Genomic DNA, 21,156 nt, shown 5'->3' with positions numbered 1-21,156 from the left:
CAGGACATCTAGACATGATATGCTGAAATACAAAGCATATCTAACGCAGGATCATAGAATAGTTTGGGTTGGAAGGGACCCTTAAAAGTCATCTACTCCAACTCCTCCCCCATCCTAGGGTGCAAATAAGATTTCTTGCTATACTTTGTCTCTCCTTCAGTGCCAGTGACAAGATTTTTCACCCACTGAAGTCTAATTACTAACAGAACTGGCAGGTTGGTACTGTATCTACAGTGTTATTAAAAAGGAGAAGGAGGGAGAAAGACAAAAGATGCTTAAGACACACTTGGGATCATTTTTTGTGTTTAGGGAGGCAACAGAATTAAATATTTCTAATGAGAGGATAATTTAATAGTCCTAACTGATGATGTCTTTTACCTTAGGTGTGCAGAAGGCTATTTTGGACAACCTTTAATACCAGGGGGATCGTGCCAGCCATGCCAGTGTAATGACAACCTTGACTTCTCCGTTCCTGGCAGCTGTGACAGCTTGTCTGGTGCTTGTCTGATATGTAAGCCAGGTACAACAGGCCAATATTGTGAGAGGTGTGCTGATGGATATTTTGGTGATGCTGTTGATGCAAGGAACTGTCAACGTAAGTCACAAACTTTTACAGCTCCTGACAGTATTGATCTATCCTATAACTGTGTTCCTGAGAGGAAGACTGTGCCCCTGTATGTGTGAGCAGGAGAATGATATAGAGTACTTACACCTCTAAAAATTATTGCTGTGCGTCTTCATCTGGAAAGGAGGCTTTAAAGTAAATGGAAGGAACCTATTAAAAACGTTGTAGTTGAAGCAGACATGGAAAAAAAACTCGAGAGCGGAGCATTGCATGTGTGCAAAAGGTTATACTAAATGTCAGATCTACCAAACTAAATGCAAATAAATGAAAACTACTCACTACAAATGCTATAAGCTATCCAGAGAAATCCTGTTAACTAGTGAGACTGGTGCTGAAAGGAGGGAGTGATGTTTCAGTTACTGTAGGGTCCAGCTGTGGCAGCACTTGTGACCTCCTTCCCTCCTCCATGACCTCAGTAAGAGTTCGGAGCTGCTGCCACTTACAGGACAAGATTCTCCCACCTGTAAAGCAGAGTCTAAAAATCTCCAGACAAATTTTCTAAAGTGCACCGGAAGAAGATACCTGGCACTGCAGCAAACTACCACTTCTCAACTGAGTGGTGGCATGTTGTTTAAGTATCAACCCTAGCTCATACTTCCCCACAGTGATTACAGAAAATTGTTGAGAGGAGATGGAAGATTTGGTAGCAGCAGAAGCTTTTGCTTCTGTAGGAGGCAGTGGCTCTCTCTGAGCCATTACTGGCACAATTTAGAATGCAGGAAAAGTGCTTTTAACTTAAAAACATTCTTCACATACCTTCCATCCTATTTGGAGAAATGTAATAAAAGAGGTTACAAACTTCCCTGAAAGAGCAGAAGATTTTGTTTCACTGTCACAAGGATTTAGTCTTTTTAGATCCACTGGAATAAACTCAGAGTAACTCCACTGAGTACAGAGGTGTTATAGCAGGATAAAATTATGCAATTAAAAGTTCTGGAGCATTGTCTAACTGCTGTCTGCATAAGAACATGGAGACGATGTCTGCAGTATGTGTTGCATCCATGGCAGTCTGAGCCAGTAACATCTGTTTCCAAGACTTACTCTATTAGCAACTTCAACTTTGAAAGTGAAAATACTGGTTCTGTTGGACCATATAAGAGTGTGTGGGATGCAGAACATCACCAAGTTTCTCAACTAAGATTAATAAATACCGATGAATGCAAAGTCATAGATAACCATGAAGACATACACATGTGTAAATGCTTTCTGTACTTACTATACACAATGCCAGCAAAAATTTGGACAATCACATATATACAATGCACAAGTTAACAGATCGTGATGAATAATGTCATATAAGTTAGAATGTTAAGTATGTAAAGTGATTTTAAAAAGAAGTGTATTTCAAAAATCATAGCTTCCAGTAGCTTGTCACCATTCCTGAGACATCAATAGGATTATTGCTTTGACCATTTCCACGGTAGTGGCAGCTCCACAAGAAAGAGATTTAGTATGAGGAGAGTTCGGAAAACATACAATTAAAAAAAAGATATTAAAAATATATACATATTTAATGTTGAATTACAAGCTTTGCTTTTGTTGTTAATATCACTGACAAGGAGAGCTCCCTAATGTATTCATAGCCTTCTGCTTGCAGTTGCCTTGTATTCATCTACTCTCGGTCTTTCATGTGGGTTTTCTTTTTTGCATATGATTTTTTATTTCCTTTGCAGACTTCCATAAAGTTTGCCCTGCAGCTACAATATCAGAGGGACTGTGCCTTTACTTTGTTGTTTTCAATTTCATTCCTTATTAAAAAGCCAAATCCAAGAGTATTGCAAAGCATGAATTTGCTTTCAAATTAGTGTTTGAAATGTTTCTTGCTCTTTCTCAGTACAGTGCTGTTGTGTGCATTAACCATTTCAAATGAAAGTACAGCTTTGTATCAGCATAGCACCTCTGAGTTTTTTTGTGTATCTATACAAAATCATAAATCTAAGAACAATGAGCAAGTGTCCTAGGCATATTTGATTTGATTCTAGTAGGTTGTTTTTTGGAGTGAAACAGCACAGTGTACTGAAGCAAATACCTGGAGGTTGTGCTGATGGTAATAGAGCTCAGTGTCATGAGATGCATTAAAGTAGATATTCAAGTGTGCTTGTGTTCCAGTGCGTAGGTACTACTGTTGGAGGAGAATAAGTGTGTAGGTTGATCATAAATAGATGTTCATAAATATTTATGCAAATCTAGAGAGAATGAAGGGTCTTGACCAGTGTGATTTTGGAAGAAAGTAAGACAAAGTTCTCTGCTATATTGTATTATAATAACCATTTCGAGCTTTGGACAAGAGCTAATCTTTCCAGTAGAAGTGAATGAATGGGAAGGCTTTAGGTGAGATAAATGCAATTTATCAGATTGAATAACAGTTTATTAGATGGATAGCCCTGACTTTATGTTTCTTCTCTATGTATGTACTGCCAGAGCCAAGAAAAACATATATATGTGATACTTATCACTGTGTATAGTTTGGAGTGTTAGCAGTTTTAAAACGTGAATATCCTGATAAAGAGGACTGTATCCAGGTTGAAAGATAAATTATGGGTTTGTTTAGTGTTGAAAACTGAAAGTGAAAGGAAAAGATAAGTGATGTTAATTACATCAGAAGTGTTTTAAATGTTTGCTTTTAAAAAATATATTGCAAAACAAAAAGAGATCAAAACCTCTAAAGGTGTTACATGACTGGTATGAACACCAGAACCAGCATTATTTTTGTTACTTATTCCAGAATTTTTACAAACATTTGAGAAACAATGCCATGAACAGAATGGCAAGTCATCAAGTCACTTTCATTTTAAAAAAGCAACTTTTGCAGAATACCTCAAAAGTGGGGAGAAAAACCCCCGCCTATCCTTTCAATTTATAATTGGAAACTGTAAATTAGTAAGTCGAATGAAGTAATGAGGAAAGTCCTGTTGTAATAGTCTATATATAGAAAAAATAAAGCTGCCTTCTCTCACGTGGCACCTTCTGACATGAAAGTATGTGACCACCATGTGTTCACAGTTGGGACTCAAGTGTTTCTTAAAATGAAACTGTCAGTTTGAGGACGAAAAAATAACACATGCAGTTAGGGCACTGCAGGAAGACAAAATGTGGACTGGACCCCAAATTTACACAGTAGATTGATAATCAGTGTAGAAATGTGGATTCATTCCATTCTGGGGGGGAAAAAAGGGACATGCAGGAACCAGCTCATGCTGATAGAATCAGTGACTGCATGGTTATAGTCCCTGTGATATCAATTGCATCCCTCTTCTCCACTGTGAGTGCTAATGGGATTTTTTCCTATTCTCTGCGTGCCAAAAGGATTGTGGTTGAAGAACATGAAGGGCAATAGAAATCTTCCCCAAAATTTCTCTTCTCCTAAAACATAAGAATTTACGAGCCAGAAATATTGTTATTTTCCTGAAGAAACAGCATTTTCATTGCCTTTTTAAATCTTAAAGAGAGCACTGTGATGAGTTAATCTGGTCAGTTGGGTTACATTTCCTCTGGAAACTCTGATGCTATTGCTGAGACAGAAATCCTGGGCAGTAATGGTAGCAGAGAACCCTTAGTCTCTTTTTCAGCTCTACTCTAGAGTTCTAGCTGGGGGGTGAGGGCGTTACTACCCTTGTAGAGAGGCCCCAGAGTCAACCTCGTTCTGGGTCCTCAGCCTGCCAGTATATCCTGATGACTACATTGACAGGGAGTGGACTCCAGGGCAGCAGAACCAGCATGCGGAGCAGTAACACTCCCACTGGCCGTAGCTACATCCTGTACGCACCATCTGCATCGGTTTGGGGGTTTTTTTCTCTAAACATCCTGATGATCTTTAGAGGAGCAACTAAAAAAAGTTGTTAACGAACTTGAGACAGAATTTCTGACTGCAATAATTTGTAGCAAAATTCCACATTCATATGGGTAGGTAAATGTGTGTTGTCAGTGTATGGGACTGACACCTTCCTGCTTTACTCAGGCTGGGTGTTTCTCAGAGTGGCGAAAGATGCACTGTAAACATTTGGCTATTAGACTTAGCTTCAGGAAACACATCAACATCTCCTTCTTCTTCCTTTGCAGCCTGTCACTGTCACATCAATGGCTCCTTCTCAGAGATCTGTGACTCTCGGACAGGCCAGTGCGAGTGTAAAGCCAACGTAATTGGACGCCGGTGTGACGTCTGCAAAGTGAGTGAAAAGTGGCATTTCCTTTCAGCTTTCTTCCATTTTTTCTTAACTAAGGGGGTTTTTTGTTGTTCATTTTTCGCTTAAAGAACATGTACGGATTGTTCTTATGTTGAGAAAGGCAGAATGGTTGCTTTTTAAATGTTTTCTAATGGTTTTCTAGAATAAAATATGGAACATTGGATTTACATGCAATGAATGTATTTTAAGTCTCACTGTACGTATTTGCATACATGGTGTGTGCACTTTATATTCTGAATGTTTGAAATAAATAAATTAGTTAAAAATATTGCAGCTTTGGAGGATAACCCCTTTATGAAGAAAGTCTGATAGCATCTTATTCTGCTTTTGTGTTTTTTTCTTAGGGTTTCTTCTTGTTTTGTCCAAACAATGTATTATTTTTTTGTGAAAGTGTCTTTTGCCGTGACTTTGTTTTCCTGTCTCATAAATCACTGCAAAAAATATTGTTTCATAAACTTTCACAGAATTGTCTTCAGGCAGCTAAGGAATATGTTTTAGCTGGCTGCACATTTCTCTAGCTCAGTGTAAGGACTCATGGATTAGGTCTGTGTCCTCAGAATACCTCCACCTGTGTGTAATTTAAAGCACATAAATAATTCTGCAGAAATCAAAAGGATCATTTTCACTGTTTAGAGTTACGTAATTTCTGAAGTGTTTGCTCACGCTCCATTTTCAACAGTATTTAAAGAGTCTGTTCAAAGAAAAATTGCTGGTATCAATGGAATTTGCAGATTGCATAATGTACCCAGCAAATAACTCAAGCTTGTTAATACAGTACTCGTGGTTAATTGGAATTAATCTTTGTTTACCACTATGTTTGCTCCTGTCTTTATTCCTGTACTCTCTTAGGTGGTGTAGTTTCCTTATCTTTACTTTCTAACAGTGTTTACTTTTCATTCTTAAAGCCTAGCTACTTCTGGGCCTCAGAAAAGCTCTTTTGTATACCCTGTGGCTGCAGTGCTTTAGGAGCTGTGTCACTGCAGTGTGATATGTTGGGAAGATGTATCTGCAAAGCAGGATTCATGGGCAGACGCTGTGAAATCAGAAAACAGGTGCCTAAATTGCAAGAAAATGCAGGAAGCAGTCAGCAGATTCGTGTACCCCCTCGGAGATGGGGTGCCAGCAGTGCCGGTGGGTGCCCACGAGGTGCTTACCGGCCTGAGACTCTGGTAATGAGAAAATGCGTGCATTGCATGGGCTGAAGTCTCATATTTGCTTGTGTTTGGAGCTCACATAGATTGGAGTTTTTTTAATTCTAAGTACGCATGCTACAATAGAAGAAATTCTTGAGAAACGGAGAAGCTCAGAAGACAGGCAGCCTTTTAGGATACTTCCCTAATCCTAAGGCTTCTCATTGTGCAAATTGTGATATCGGCGAGAAATCAAATACCAGAATAAGTCCCAAAACAGCACCATTAGCAGCTGTATGCAGAAAATGTATGGGAGATATACATAAATCAGTGGAATCAGTGGGATTTTCTTGGCTTTTGGCAGCATAAGATTTCCTTTTCTAACAATTGAAGAATCAACAGCTCAAGGAGTTTGCAAGAAGGATCAGCCCCAGAGGCAAAGAGTTAAGATCTAATTTTAAAATGTCAAACATAACTGGTGCTAAAAGTTCTCATTAGTGAATATGGCCAGTTATCTGAGCCATTTTTAACTTTGTACAGTGCCAGTAATTTGAATGTAATGCCCAGAATAACAGGAGTGTTCATTGCTTATCACATACCAAAAAAGCAACTTATTTCCTAAAATAAAGTAATTATAATGCAACTGCTTCTAACAGAGCAGTGTTTTAGAAATGTTGGGTTTTTGTCCCTGCAATGCAAACTCTCCATGCTTATCACACCCTGTCTGAAAAATACCTGGCAGTGTTTTTCCTCCTCAGCTAGACTCTGGGACCCATGCTGTATTCGATCATATGGATTCCCTTGGAGAAATGAGCTTTTACCCATTACACATGCATTAGGTTACTGTGTTGCCCACATAAACACTCGACATACACTGATGGGGACAAAATATAATAACATTATCAGAAAATTCATTGTATTTCCTCATTGTAATCCAGGATCTTATCTCTTGTGCAGTAGCTGTGATTCTGAGAATTTCTGTGCATGAATAAGCTTTGCTGAGGACTTAACTAGGGAGTTCATCTTGAGGGTTGCATGACTTATCAAAATGTCTTTGTGCAGACCTCCTCACAGAATATAACTCAGCATGCTAGTGATCTTTCCTAACTTAATAGAGTGTGGAGTGCCAGTATCAGACTTTTTCTGACTTTCACCCTTATAAACAGAATTAAGATTCTATCAAACTTTATATTGAGAACTGAGATGCATGCTGTGCGTTGGTTACTTCATTGCATTAGTCTGATTGTGCATATTCTCATTTCTGTGTGTTTCTTCTGGTGTAAAAGAAATTTTAGAGATAGTCATATATTTAATTGAACCCTGGAGTTTACTTATATGAGTTCGAGTATTTTTTTCTCTCTGATAAACTGTATTTTGTCATGTAGAAATTGGCAAAACATTTCAATATAGAATTTGAAAGTGAAAATCAGTGTAATTCTTTATTACATATATAATCAAGCATTGGCTTAGGTTCATATAGTTCTTCAGGCCAAATTCTGACCATAGGTGTGGTCCTGTATTCTGATACCTATCAGCAGATTCTCTGTGTGGGTGTGGAACTTCAGTATTAAATTCAGATATCAGATTCCAGGATTTCTCCATGGAAAGTTTCTGAAGGCTCTGAGAATTCATTAGTACAAGAGGTTCCACTATTTGTTCCACTATGGAACAAATCCATGTAAAATGTGAGTCATAGAATCATTAAGGTTAGGAAAGACCTCCAAGATTATCAAGTCCAACCTTTGATCACCACCTTGTCAACTAGACGTAGCACTAAGTGCCATGTCTAGTCATTTCTTGAACACCCCTGGTGTGGTGACTCCACTCCCTGGACAACCTGTTCCAATGCCTGACCACCCTTTCAGTGAAGAAATTGTTCCTGGTGTCCAATCTGAGCCTCCTTTGGCACTGCTTGAGAATATGTCCACTTGTCCTGTTGCTAGTTGCCTGAGAGAAGAGGCTTACCCCTACCTTGCTGCAACCTCCTTTTGGGTATTGTAGAGAACAGTAAGGTCTTCCCCGAGCATCCTTTTATTCAGGCAAAACAACCCCAGTTCCCTCAGCCACTCCTCATGTGACTTACTCTCTAGACCCTTCACCATCTCTGTTGCCCTTCTCTGGACAAGCTCCAGTACTCCAATTTCTTTCTTGTAATGAGGGGCCCAGAACTGGAGGCAGTACTCAAGGTGCAGCTTCACCAGTGCTGAGTACAGAGGGACAATCACTTCCCTAGTCAAAGTCAGTGCAGCTCCACTGATCTGAAAAATCTACTGATTTATAGAAGGTAAAAATCTAACACCTTGTACCTGGATCACACAGTAGTACATTGTAAAATAATTATTTTCACTTTGTTCCATTTATATTTGTTAGCAGTGATCTTTTGAATATACAGTTTTTAACTTTTTGTTTTTCTAGCACAGTCTGTGATAGATTTTATTACTAAATGTTGTAATATCAGTTTCAAGTGAAGTTGTTATTATTATGATTTGGATTTCAGATTTCTTTGAAAATTATAATTTCGGGGAAAAAAAGGTAGAGAAGTACTCCCATTTTAAAGCAGTCTAGCTCAAGACTGAGTTCAGAATTTGAATATCAAGTATGGTTGTTCCTAGGAGCCTCTGTTGGCTGGTGCAGTGAAACCTGCAAGGTCTGTTGGTTGAAAGTTTTGTGCAGAACTCCAGATTACAGTAGATAAATGAGCATGTGTCTTCCCCTCTTTACAAGTATTTTGCATTCCACTAGTGAAGTTGAGGAAATTTATTACTGTAGTTGATCATATCTACTCTGGTTCTGTAGTGTATTAATCACTGCAAAAAAGAAAGTAAAGAAAGAAAATAGAAACAACGGCCTGATCCAAAGACAGAGTTTTTATCTTAAAAATAGATAATTCCCATTATTTGTTTGTATTGCACACAAAAACATTATATCTACGTTCTTCTGAAATTATTCCTATATATCATTCAAAAGAAATGCCCTTGCGTTACAGAATACAGTACACAGACCTTGCCCCTGATCAGAGGAGATAATATCTAGTTGTTCAGAGGCTTTCCAGTTGAATCAATCTCCATTCGCAGCTAAGAATTTGAGTGCACTCTCTTAGCAGCAAACTACCTGACAAATTCTTACAACCAGACACAGGGTATGCATATGGTGCTGACATACATTCCATTCCATGTGAGAATTGTACTTATGGGAACACAGCCTGGTAAGCAGTGCATTACACTTGTAGAACATCCATTATAGCATCATGTATAGCATTATATAATAGTTATTTTTTCTCATTTATGTAGGGCATTTAGTGCCCTTGCTCCAGGGTTTTACCACTACAATTCACTTTGTTAAGAGTGGTATTTCAGTGACGAAGAGGAAAGATCTCCCTGCACTCAACTCTTGCTCTTTCCTCCTGATAATGATTCTATGTACTAACTGCTCTTCCTCTCTCTGTGGCAGCCTGAAACATTTGGCTTACAGTCTTCAAGAGGATGTGTTCCCTGCAACTGCAACTCTTTTGGTTCCAAGTCCTTTGACTGTGATGGAGATGGACAGTGTTATTGCCAACCTGGAGTGACAGGAAAGAAGTGTGACCGCTGTGCACATGGATTTTACAACTTTGAAGAGGGAGGCTGTACTCGTACGTAAATTTTTTGCAGATTTATTTATTTGTTTGTTTATTACTAAGATTCTAGTTTGGCTGGTTTTGGATTGCCTAACAAATTTTCTTGACAGCTAGGTATGTTCATAGACAGCCTTGTAAATCAGTCAGTTGGCAAGGATGATGATTGGTAAGAAGAAAAGACATGGGTAATTTCTGCCATTTTATGGTCAGTTTATGGCTAATCTACTATGCTTAGAAGGAACAGGGATGTCTTTTACTCCAAGTACTGTCTGCCAAAAAATTCTATGAATTTCCTATAATTTAATTATATTGAGGATATCGTAGAAGTCTGATTAAAGTTCTTACCAAATCACATCAGCTTGAAGAGAAAACAAAAACAAAAACACAACCCCCCTTTGCTTCTAGTTTTATTCCAAATCTTTTTTTATTAATGCAGTCCTTTTCTGTACATTAATATTTAGTTTCTTGCTTACTTGTATACTTTTTGTGTGCAACAATATCTTCAGGTAAATCTGTCTGCTATGTCCCTTGTGTCAACACATGAAAAGTCTGCTTTTCTAGATGCTGAAACTCTGGCATTGGACATAAATATATCCAGCCACTTCTTTACATTTATTTTTTTTCCTTTTTGGACATTAGGTCAAAAACTGAAATGGATGCTTCCTATATCTGAAGTCGTACAGATTGCTATGTCAGAAAGAACCTAATCTCTAGGTTTCTTCACAGGGAAATATCCATCTTTGCTGCTAGAACTGTATTTTTAAAGTCTCACAGACACATTTAGGTGTGATTACAGGAGACATAACTGGTTGTCTAGTGTGAGTGACTACTGGAATGCCAGAATGCTGCTATCATTCTTCAACCATAAACTGTATTCTTCCGCAAAGCAGAAATCACCATGTCCAGTAATCTGTTCTTCCTCCTTTCCTATCCAGAATGGCAACAGAAGCAGCAAGACTAGCTCTCTGCCTTTTTTTACTCCCTTTTTTATGGAAGGGGCATCAAGGCCTTGAGACCCACATTTGTGCAGCAAATTCCAATTTTAGCTGTAGTGTGGATAAACCTTAAGACAGGATTATGTTTGAAAACATTGTTCTATGGTATTGTTTCCCATGTTCAGAAGGGGAACAGCCTTGAAAAGTGCAAAAACATTGGCACCTTGGAAAAGGGAAACATTGGTTCCCAGGCTCATTGATGAAAACAGCTTGAAATAAAATGCAAATGATAACTGCAGTCCTAAAGCCTATAGCAAGTATACAGAAGGGAAAAATACTATAGTTTATCTTTATGGTTAGCCTCTTATTCTAGCATTTCACAGTTTAAAAGTACATCAGTATTGTGAAACACAAAAAAATGTTGTTAATTTCGTACAGTTGGAGAAGAAAAATGAGGGCTATTAATAAGATTTCAAATTAAAGTTATAATTGCTCTCTTAGCAAACTTTGAAATGACAGAGTAAATCCATACAACATTTTAAATAGAAATATATCAACCTGTGATCATCAAATGTTTAAAATAACAGCAACAGCTAAAGATATTCAGAACATTCAGATTTTTAAAAGTTCCTAAGTAAGTAGACAGATGGAGAGGAATTCTGTTTTCAACATGCTGGTTTCCCCACTTATTTTTAGGAGACTTCTTATGTATTCCTTCACATGACAAAAAATAAGGAATTAAATAATGAATCACAAAGAAAATCAGAAATTTAATAAAATATATCAAAACGTGCTAGAAAGAAAAGTACAGAAAAATTATTTCCATTGTGACAGTTAAGTATCAAATAAAATATTGGACCTCTTTTATCTAGCATTTATCCAGAAGGAATATAATTTGATTTTTTTTCTTGTGCAGTAAAAGCCCATAAATCATAAAATAAACCCTAAAGCATCATCAGTGTTGACATTCTAGCAGCAAAGATACAAAAGAGATTTCTATTTCACTATTGCTTGCAACATGTTTTACTTTTTCCCTCCTTTTTTTTTTCTTTTGATGACAATAAAAGTAAAAATGAAAAAAAGATTGGTCTATCTCCTTCTTCCCCTCCATGTCTTTTAAGCCAATATTCTGTAAGACCTGGAAGCCCATAGAAGATTTGAAGTAGCATGCAACATATCCTGTTCTGGTCAAAAGATTTGAAGTAGCATGCAACATATCCTGTTCTGGCAGGATGGAGGCAAAACTTGCTATCTTCTTTGCAACAATTACCTTATTTTGAAAGCATTGATGAGGAAAAAATAAAGGTCACTTCTTATTTGAGCTATAAATATGAGCTCTATCTTTGCACATCTCTTGTTTTCTTATTTAATTCTGAACTGATGTATTTCATACGGTAAAGGCAATGATCATAAATGAAGCCCTCAGTAACAAAGTTACACTGCCCTTTAAACACTCAAGGAACAGATTAAGGCTCACAGAGTCATAGTTTTCTTATGATGCTTTTTCTCTGGCCTCAGGGGTAATGTGGATGATGGGTATGAAAATAACCATACACCAGTTCTACTTCTTCAATCACTGAGGTATCTTGTGTCCCATAACTACTTATCACTTACATACCTTGAATTTGTATTTTCCACCAATGAGCTGTTTACTTAATAATCATTTAAGAGCAACGACCGCTTCTGGAACCACTTTCAAACCCAAAGTATTTTTAATTTACTATAGTCTGTGAAGAATCCCAGTTTCCCATGGAGAGGAGACATCAACTGGTTGACATCCTCCCAAGGCAGAGAACATGTAATCTGAGAAAGAATAGAAATGGAAAAAGAAACCAAAACACCTCTTTTGTCCTTTAAAAGAAGTCTCTTTAGAGCAGCAGACATTTCAGGAGGTTGGCTCATATTGGTATAAGATGTTAAACACACTGCAGTTCCTGCATAAATGGCTCAGGTGGCTTCTTGCAGGAGACAGCGTGGGTTCAGAAACTGTACAGCAGCACTCCTGCAGCTAAGTCACAAAAATGCACAATCTCAGAAGTCTCTGCACTTCAGCAGTTAGTGCCTTTGTTTTTCCCATTCTGTTCTCATTGCAGTTACTTCAACCTCAGCTGTGTTCCATTGCTACTGGTTTTGGTTTGTCTGGGTTTACCCTACCTTTCCTACCCCACTGTGTCCACAGATAAATGAGTTCACTATACAGTTAGCATCTGCTCTCCAGATGTCACATAAAGGGCTAATTTTTCCTCTGCTTTATTTTATTTCCATCTTCCATGAAGCCTGTGAGTGTTCACGTTTTGGTGATAACTGTGATCCCATCAGTGGCCGCTGTATCTGCCCTCCCAATACTGTTGGAGAAATGTGTGACAAATGTGCACCAAATTACTGGGGCCACAACATTATCAGTGGCTGCAAGGTGAGTGGATTTCTATTTTCTCTGTGTGCATTACTTTTTTCACAGTAATTTATAGCTGGAACACAATTCGTGGTTTGTAAATCATGTTTTGCCTCTGCATTGCAAATTTTGGTGTCAGACTGTGATGTAAATGTTGGTGATCTTTTACTGAGCACTGCAGATCCTTTGTCTCAGGTATACAGCCTGTAACACAAAAATCCTGTTGATTCTGTGGTCACGCTGAGTCAGTATCCTACTTGAAACTGGTTTTATTTTATTATAGCTGTGTTTAAAGTGATTGAGGAGATTACCACAGTATTGAACAATGTAGATAGATGTATATTTACAGGTAATTGACAGTGCTTTTGTGGAACAAATTTACTTTAGTCTTAATGGTGATACCACTGGGAATTTGTACTCAAAGTTTGCTTGAAAAGGGCTTCCATTAGTGTATAAAAGACATCAAGGAGAGAAGAAAAGAAACATCCACCTTAGTTGTAAATAGCTCTTTCTTCCTCTGTTCTGAAAGGGGTAATAAACCTTTTCATTAGCCTTTAAACCCTTTTATCACAATATTTGACACAGAGTTAAAAAAATCTGAAGAGAAGGGAGAAGAAACAGGAAAACAATGATAGAACATCAAGGAGGCCATGAACGCTGTTGTTAATGCCTTTGAGTTGAGGAGAGCAGTATTCGGCTCAGGTTGAAAATTGGTGACAGTGGACATCATGCAAAGTTCAAATGCCTTCTCCTCTCTTCTATGCTAATTGATGATGAGGGATTTATAGTACTGCTACAATTCATCCACAAAATTATATCTGGTCTGAACATAGTCATACACCTTTAATGCTTTTTCTTGAAAGGCTGTTTGTCATGTAGCTCAGGCTGCAAAGCAGTTGTCGAGAATGATTTCCTTTTTGTATGTACGAAAAACTCCTCTTGTGAAACCTCTGCTGTGCTGCTGTGATACAGACTCTTGGCTTCTGAAACCAGCCTAATGAGGTTGAAGACCTCTGTTTGAGCTCTGGAATATATTCTCTGATTGTCTTTTATGTGAACACATTAGTATGACAGTTCCATGGCACCATCTAAATTAATAATGATCTATCAGCCCACATCTCTTTCAGTATGTTGCAGCTAATTTCTGCAAAGTAAGATGTGAACCTCCAATTTTCGTAGAAGTTTTCCAAGGCTCTTTTAACTCAGGGATAGAGAGAATTGCGTACAACTGCAAAAACAAACAGCATCTTACGGTAATTTAGGTTTTGATATTGCACACCAAGCTATTTCAGAGTATGGCGAAGAATTTGCTTTCTAAGCAAATATATCACATATATGTTCACATATATCCTGTAGTATAAAGGTCTTTCTGTCAGAAGGTTTTATTTTTTAGGTTAGGTAGTAATCTAGCAGCCTAGCATTTAACCAGTGGATAAATAGTTCCTCTGGCATTCATTAAAGATTGCATTTGAATGTTTCCTGTAAATATTAACCTTCTTTATATATGGTCTTTTCAGATCTGAAGAAAAGTGCTCTAAGTAGTCATGTGATAAACAATTTTGCTTAGAAACTGAATCCACTTTTTCTTCTTCTCTTTTTTGGCTTTGTTTCTGTAATTTTAGGAAGTCTATCCATGTCAGTTACTGTGGTAACCTGTACTACTGCCACAGTTTGCTTCTGTAAGCTGAACTCCTCAATATGAGATTCTGGTCATGCCAGGGATTGCAGCCAATGTCCTGTGCTAACTTTGCAGTGCAGTCACAGTAATAGCACTGAGGGATTCTTCTGTTCCTTGGAAGTCTGCAGCTTTCCCTGCTACTTAATTCTTTATTCAATATCTAGACCCCCTGGCAAATCACCTATTTCTATCCTTACCTGCCTGCGCAAGTCTCATTCTCTGAGCAAGTTTACTTCCCAGTATACTGCATGACTAAATCTCTAGCCCTTACTGTGTAAACTGCTGTCATCGAGGAGTCTTTTTTGTACAAAGACGCCTGCCTGATGGATGACTAATAAACACTGAACTAGATTCCTCTGGAACTGCTAAACCAATTGCCCCATAGCAATTCCAGTTTTAGGAAAGTGGTCTGAACATGCCTGCAAACGATTTACATACAAAATACTTTTTAGGGAGTGTTTGTAGTTTGCAAGTTAATTTTGTCCCCGAAGTATCCTAATGTCCTCAACACTTTTAGATTTATTTGTTTTCACTGCCTAACTTATCAGTGATAAGTCATATATGTTGAAAAAAACCTTGTGGAAAAAACCCACCGGTACTGTAAATGTATTTAGTGTATATGCTTGACCCTTGTTGAGTAAAAATAAACTACTATCCTCATAATTTAGATATGTTACTTTTAGACAGTAGTGATTCATTGCTGTACTTTATTTACAGGTACTTGAAAGAGATTAATTACTTTTTGGTTGGGTTTTGGTTTTGATTGGTTTTTGGGGGTTTTTTTGTTTTGTTTTGTTTTTTTTTCAGAGCACAATTACAATTGTCTCCTTGTTTCTCTCCTTTTTAGCCCTGTGACTGCAGCCTTGTTGGAGCTCTAAGTTCTCAGTGTGACTTAAGTACAGGCTGCTGCTTCTGCCGCCCTGAATTCTCTGGGGATAAATGCACTGAGTGCAGGTTGGGCTACTGGAATTATCCACATTGTGTTGCTTGTCAGTGCTTTCCAGCTGGGACTGATCCACAGAGCTGTGATACAGAGGGGAAGTGCTCATGCATTGATCATACTGGCCAATGCAGCTGCAAGGTAGGGCAATGAAGGTTGTAAACTGATTTTATAGCTGCTGAGAAGTGTATTCCAAAATTTATTAACCTTTGTACTTATTCCAGCTATACATGCAGACAAATCTCCTTGGTTTTCATAGTGCATTTGCTAACTGCTGTGGGAGGAGCCCAACACAAGGAAAGACTTAAGTGCTTGTCAGTTACTTTTTCACATACAAACACTTGCCAGGATAGCATCCTCTTGAGCTTTTTTCTTAGTTTGAATTTATTTCTGTTCTTAGAGAACTGCTACTAGTTTATCCCCATAATACAATTCTTGTTCAGATATTGGGCAAAATAAAAGCAAACACATCAGTAATCACAGTCTGCCACAGTGCTAGTTCAAAGTACATTGTCTTAGAGGGAGTCAATATTTATAATTTCATTAGTAGAATTCATTGCAGTAGTACCCCTTCTGAGTAGATTGCATCCAGTTCAGGATCACTAATGCAAAGACTTTTGGCATTACCATCCACAGCATTCTTATTTGGAATTGTTCTTGGAAGAACAGCACACTTAGGTAGTTTGAAAATTGACTGGATTGATGGCTTAAAGGGCAATAATCGATGGTTTGACATGCAGTTGGTAGCCAGCAAGCAGAGTACTCCCAAGCCAATACCTTCATCAGCACCACAGATGACAGAATTCATGATTAGCACATTTGAGAATATTGCTGATTTGAAAGAGGTAGAAGGTTGACATGCTGAACAGTAGAATTATAGTCTAGAGGATACTTGAAAAGCTTGATGACTGGGAAAATGGAAAGATCATAAATTGGAGGAAAAAGCCTGAGTGGTAATTCTGCTGAAAAGCACAATATTAACCAACCCTATACTCTCCTTGTAAGTCCTGCCTACGGAGCTGGATGCTTTGAGCATACCAGACAATGCAGCTGCAAGGTACAGCATCACAAAGAGCATGACCAGCAGAGGAAAGTCTTTATCTACTCCATGCTCTACTCTTTACTCAGTGTTGGTAAGACTGCACTTGGAAATGGTGTCCTGTTTTAGGACCTGATTCAAAAGTATTGTTGAGAAATTGGAGAGGATCCAGAGAAGGGCTATAAAGAGTCTTACAGTAGATGATCTGTGAAGATGTACTGAGAGCTGGACTCTCTTAGCCTGAAAAAAGAGGCTAATAAGAGGAAATGCAATTACAGCCTGTAGCCACTTCAAAGAGTAGCTGATGGAGTCAAGTCCTTTTTTTACGGTGACAAAAGATGTAAGAAGGGATGGCAGCTGCAAATGGCAGCTTGGGAATTTTGAGTTGGACATAAGAAAAAAAAATCACGGTTATGCAGCACTGGAAGAGATTGTCCAGAAACATTGTGAAATACCCATTCTTGGAGATTTTCAAGAACTGACTAGAAAGAGGTGTGGGTAACTTGATCCAGTATTGGTGATAGTCTCACTTCAAGGAGGAGGCTTTTGAAAGTGACCTCTGGAGATTCCTTCTGTGACTTTGATTCATTTTCCTTCTTTAGGTCTGTATTGACACAAAGAGCTAGTAAAATGGAAGAATTAATTTAGAGTGTTGAATTGCCAGGTAATCATTTTGTTAAATGGGCACCAGTCACTTAATTCTGAGTTTAAAGACTCAGTGGAAGAACTGTAGAACAAAATAAGTTGGAAGTCACCTATTGAGGTCACCTAGTCCACTGCCTGTTTTGAAAGACGTTGCTGAGGCAGTAATTTCAAGGATGGAGAGGGATTTCACAACCTCTCTGCAAACTGTTTGACTACCCTCCCATTTCTCTGGTATATTTGAACAGAAGATATCCATTGTGTTCTATTTCACAAATACTGATTCATTTGATGGTGAGACCATAACAAAATTGAAGTGATTTGATCACATGGACTGTCTTAGTAAAACTCAGTGCTATTTGCCCTGTGTCAGCCTCTGAAATGAGAAATTGAGGTATCTCAATTCTTTCAGCCTCTCAGGATACATGATAAGCTCCAGCCCCTCTAACCATCTTGGTGCCCCATTTCTGGATTAGGTCCAGTATGTCACAGAATCACAAAATGTGTCAGATTGGAAGGGACCAGTGAAGGTCATCTAGTCCAACCTCCCTGCTCAAGCAGGGTCCGCTAGAACATGTTACTCAGAATTGTGTCCAGATGACTTTGGAATATCTCCAGAGGAGACTCCACAACTTCTCTGGTTCATCGTCTCTCTTGTAGCTCCTGTAAGCACCAAGTAGAAAGAAGGGAGGTTGATGGTATTTTTAAATGGAAGTGTTTCTTTGTTGATTCTTTTAAGGCTAATATAGTTGCTTCTATGTTTCTGTGAGTGCAAATGAACAGTATATATTTAGCTGATGATTAATGATAAGGAACTGAAATTGACATGAAACAAAATTCAAAGCAAGTAAAAATCACCTTTTATGACAGAAAATGGACAAATAATACTGAATGAAGTCAGCGTTTTTTCCTCGGAGTTTATGTCTAAGGTTGAATTTAAATCTAGCATTGGTTAACATTTTGTATAACTTTTTTGAAAGAGTTATATATTGAAGAAACTAGACTTTTAGAAAAAGGTAATCATTCCCATTTTAATCTGCTGTTACAGCTGCACAAATGAGCTTTCAAAGGCTCAGGAGCCTCATTGTCAGCCCTGATAAAAAGCAGCAAAATTTAAGCTAAATACAGTGTAGGCACATTTGTTGATAGAGTTACATGTGGAAATGAGGGTTAAAAATGGTAAATCCTGAGGGATAATGTTGGTTTCCTGTATAAGCTTTGGAAAGTTTAATTTATTTTTTAGATTGTCTTCTTCACATTACTCTCAAGAGAAAAAAAAAAAAGGTGTGTGTGGGGGAAAAGCCAATCAGTACTTTCATATTGGTGATTTTTTTTTCTTTTTAAATACCTTGGTCTTGGTAAGAAAATGGTTTTAAAAGGCTCTGCATAAATTATTGCGTATCTCCCCTATCTAGAATAACTTTTTATTTAGACTAATTGAAAAATGAAAATGAAAGCATTGACATTACAACAGTGAAACATTTCAGCCTTGTTAATACTGTTCAATGATGTGGAAAACAATGATGAAGAGGGGAAAGCTTTTCTCTACAGAATTTCCATTAAAATACACTTCTCAGCAAGAACATTTAGTGCTGTACCTTAAATATCTGAACATGTCAATGGTAATTCCTATTAAGAAGGCTTGATTAACACAGGCAATTTCAGAACAACTTATTTTTCTTATCTTATCTATCAGTTATTGAGTATGTCATGCCCAAAGTGCCATTTAATTTTTCTGTGGTTACAAATGTCTGTGTGAAGCCAGCATCCATTGCTCAGAGCTACTCAGTGGATACAAATGCAAATGCCTTAATTACATTAATTACATATGTTTACATACACACGTGATAAGAAACTGGAAAGTTCCTTGAATATTTTCTAACCCTTATTATTATTTCCTTCTGCACCCTGTTATTGTCATCACTGCCTGATTTTGTTTTTCTATTGCTACCTTAAAATAAAATTTGCTGCTTTTTTCCCTCTCTTTTTCCCCCTTTTTTAAACATTCTCTCTCTTCCAGGTTAATGTGGAAGGTATCCACTGTGACAGGTGCAAGTCTGGTACATTTGGTCTCTCTGCCAGAAACCCACTTGGCTGCAGCAGTTGCTATTGCTTTGGCCTGACTACACGGTGCAGTGAAGCAAGGGGGCTGATCCGTATGTGGGTGAGTAGGAAACTGCTGAGCCATGTAATGCGATAATGTTGTTTCCTGCTGGCATCTTTTAGTCAGGCACTGAGAGGCAGCTAGAAAATGGCCAAACATTTAAGCAATCATTTTCCTCTTTATACTTTGAGAAGTGGTGAGAGCGGTATGTTCCATTAGACAATCAGGGTCAAGACATTAAAAGTAAATAAGTAGATAATAAAATGAGTGATAGGATAGCTGATGTCAAGCCAAAGTGAAGCTATTAAGCCCCAAGAAAGGGCAAGCTAGTTGTGTGGCAAAATTATGCAGTACAATGCATTGCAACATAATCCCTGGTACATGATACACAGTTTACCCAGGTGTATTCAAGGGTCACAGATGCTGGTTGTCCAGCATAAATTTCCGATAGTTCAATTAATCTGTTTATTTTCATTGTTGGTTTTGCTGTTTTAATGTTGTTGGGTTTTTTTTGTTTTGTTTTTCTGTTTGGTTGGTTGGTTGGTTGGTTGGTTTGGTTTGGTTTGGTTTGTTTTTTGTTTTGTTTTGTTTTTTAATTTAAAAAGAAAGCTTATTGAAGCTGTATTTAAATTCAAGAATGGAGGGGTATAATTCATCAAAGCAAACAAAGAGCTCTCCACTTTTTTGTGGAAGAGGGCCTTGAGGCCTGTGCAGCGCTGACAAATAAGGCAGACTGGATGTCTCCATTTATCTGTACAACAAGCACAAAACACACGTTGAGACTGCTGCTATCTTGTCACTGCTGTGCCAGCTCCTCAGTTACATTCTGGAGGAATGATTTCTAATGGAAAAAGATTAGTTCTGTCCCCATGTATGGTCAGTCATATCTCTACTCAAAAGCATGTTGGCCATAGAAGGAATGTCTGCCTAATGCAAATCAACCAAAGCCCCAGACTGGACAAGTACAAGCATCAGCTGGATAAGGAAACTTTAGGCTGAAATCTAGATAATGTTTCTTGCTTGGTGTAATATGAATACAACTTATTCTCCCCTTCATTGTTCAATCCTGTAGCACCTCTTTGCCTTCCTAGTGGATGAAGTGATTTATTATGATCTGACCCAGTTCTCATTATTTCTGTTTTGCCCCTCATATGCTGCTAGACTGGAGATGGAAGGCTGTAGAGGACTGACAAGTTATAAAATTTAATCAAGTTCCGTGACAGCAGCAATTCTGGATAATTGTGCTTTGACCTTTGTGGGAGCACAAACCATAAACAGTTTAAACCTCCTGATTATTTTGTTTCTCTTGATTAACTTCCTTTCATATTTGTGCTCATATCTAAAGGAAAGTATGATTACATGTCATCTAGTTTTTGGTGTTCTGTGTTCTGCCAGCTGATGGTGGCTATTTCAGATACTTTCAGGTGCTTCAAATGGCATTACAATTGTTTTAAACAAGCAAATCCTCTCTTATATGGCAATAAGGCATGACTAATCTGAAATTCAAATGTGTTGACCCGTTTCTTGATGTCTAAAGTATTAAACAGTAAAATACAGTTATTCTAGGAGCTCAATAAATCTCACTTAGGGCTAGCAATGTTAGGAATGCTTCCATGTCTGATCAGTCCATAGATGCTGCAGTAAATGGAAATACCAGGATACTGGAAGTACAGTACAGGATTTAGCTGATTCCTCATTGCCTGGCTCCTATCTCATGACCAACCTGTTGATGGGATGACTGTTAGAGATATGACTCTGCATTTGTTTTCTTTGTTTACCTCACTCTTTGGGAGAAGCAATTTTGACACCAGCCTTTTGCATCTGTTCACACACTCCCTGTGATACTTCCATGGGTGCAGAATTACTAAGAC

The 21,156-nt window shown here is 38.0% G+C and overlaps 1 protein-coding gene across 2 annotated transcripts in view; it reads left to right on the top strand.

Annotated features, from left to right (window-relative positions):
• Positions 1–21,156, top strand: part of LAMA2 (laminin subunit alpha 2) — a 359,058-nt gene that overhangs the window by 223,528 nt on the left and 114,374 nt on the right. For both annotated transcript variants that reach the window (XM_032682503.1, XM_032682504.1), the window contains exons 19-25: positions 384–595; positions 4,685–4,791; positions 5,715–5,978; positions 9,390–9,570; positions 12,767–12,903; positions 15,408–15,641; positions 19,202–19,345. In XM_032682503.1, coding sequence (XP_032538394.1) covers positions 384–595; positions 4,685–4,791; positions 5,715–5,978; positions 9,390–9,570; positions 12,767–12,903; positions 15,408–15,641; positions 19,202–19,345 — 1,279 coding nt within the window. The remainder of the gene's footprint in view (positions 1–383; positions 596–4,684; positions 4,792–5,714; positions 5,979–9,389; positions 9,571–12,766; positions 12,904–15,407; positions 15,642–19,201; positions 19,346–21,156) is intronic.

This window comes from Chiroxiphia lanceolata, chromosome 3, assembly GCF_009829145.1.
Source record: "Chiroxiphia lanceolata isolate bChiLan1 chromosome 3, bChiLan1.pri, whole genome shotgun sequence".
Lineage (NCBI taxonomy): Eukaryota > Metazoa > Chordata > Aves > Passeriformes > Pipridae > Chiroxiphia > Chiroxiphia lanceolata.
This window is presented reverse-complemented; position numbering and strand designations above follow the sequence as displayed.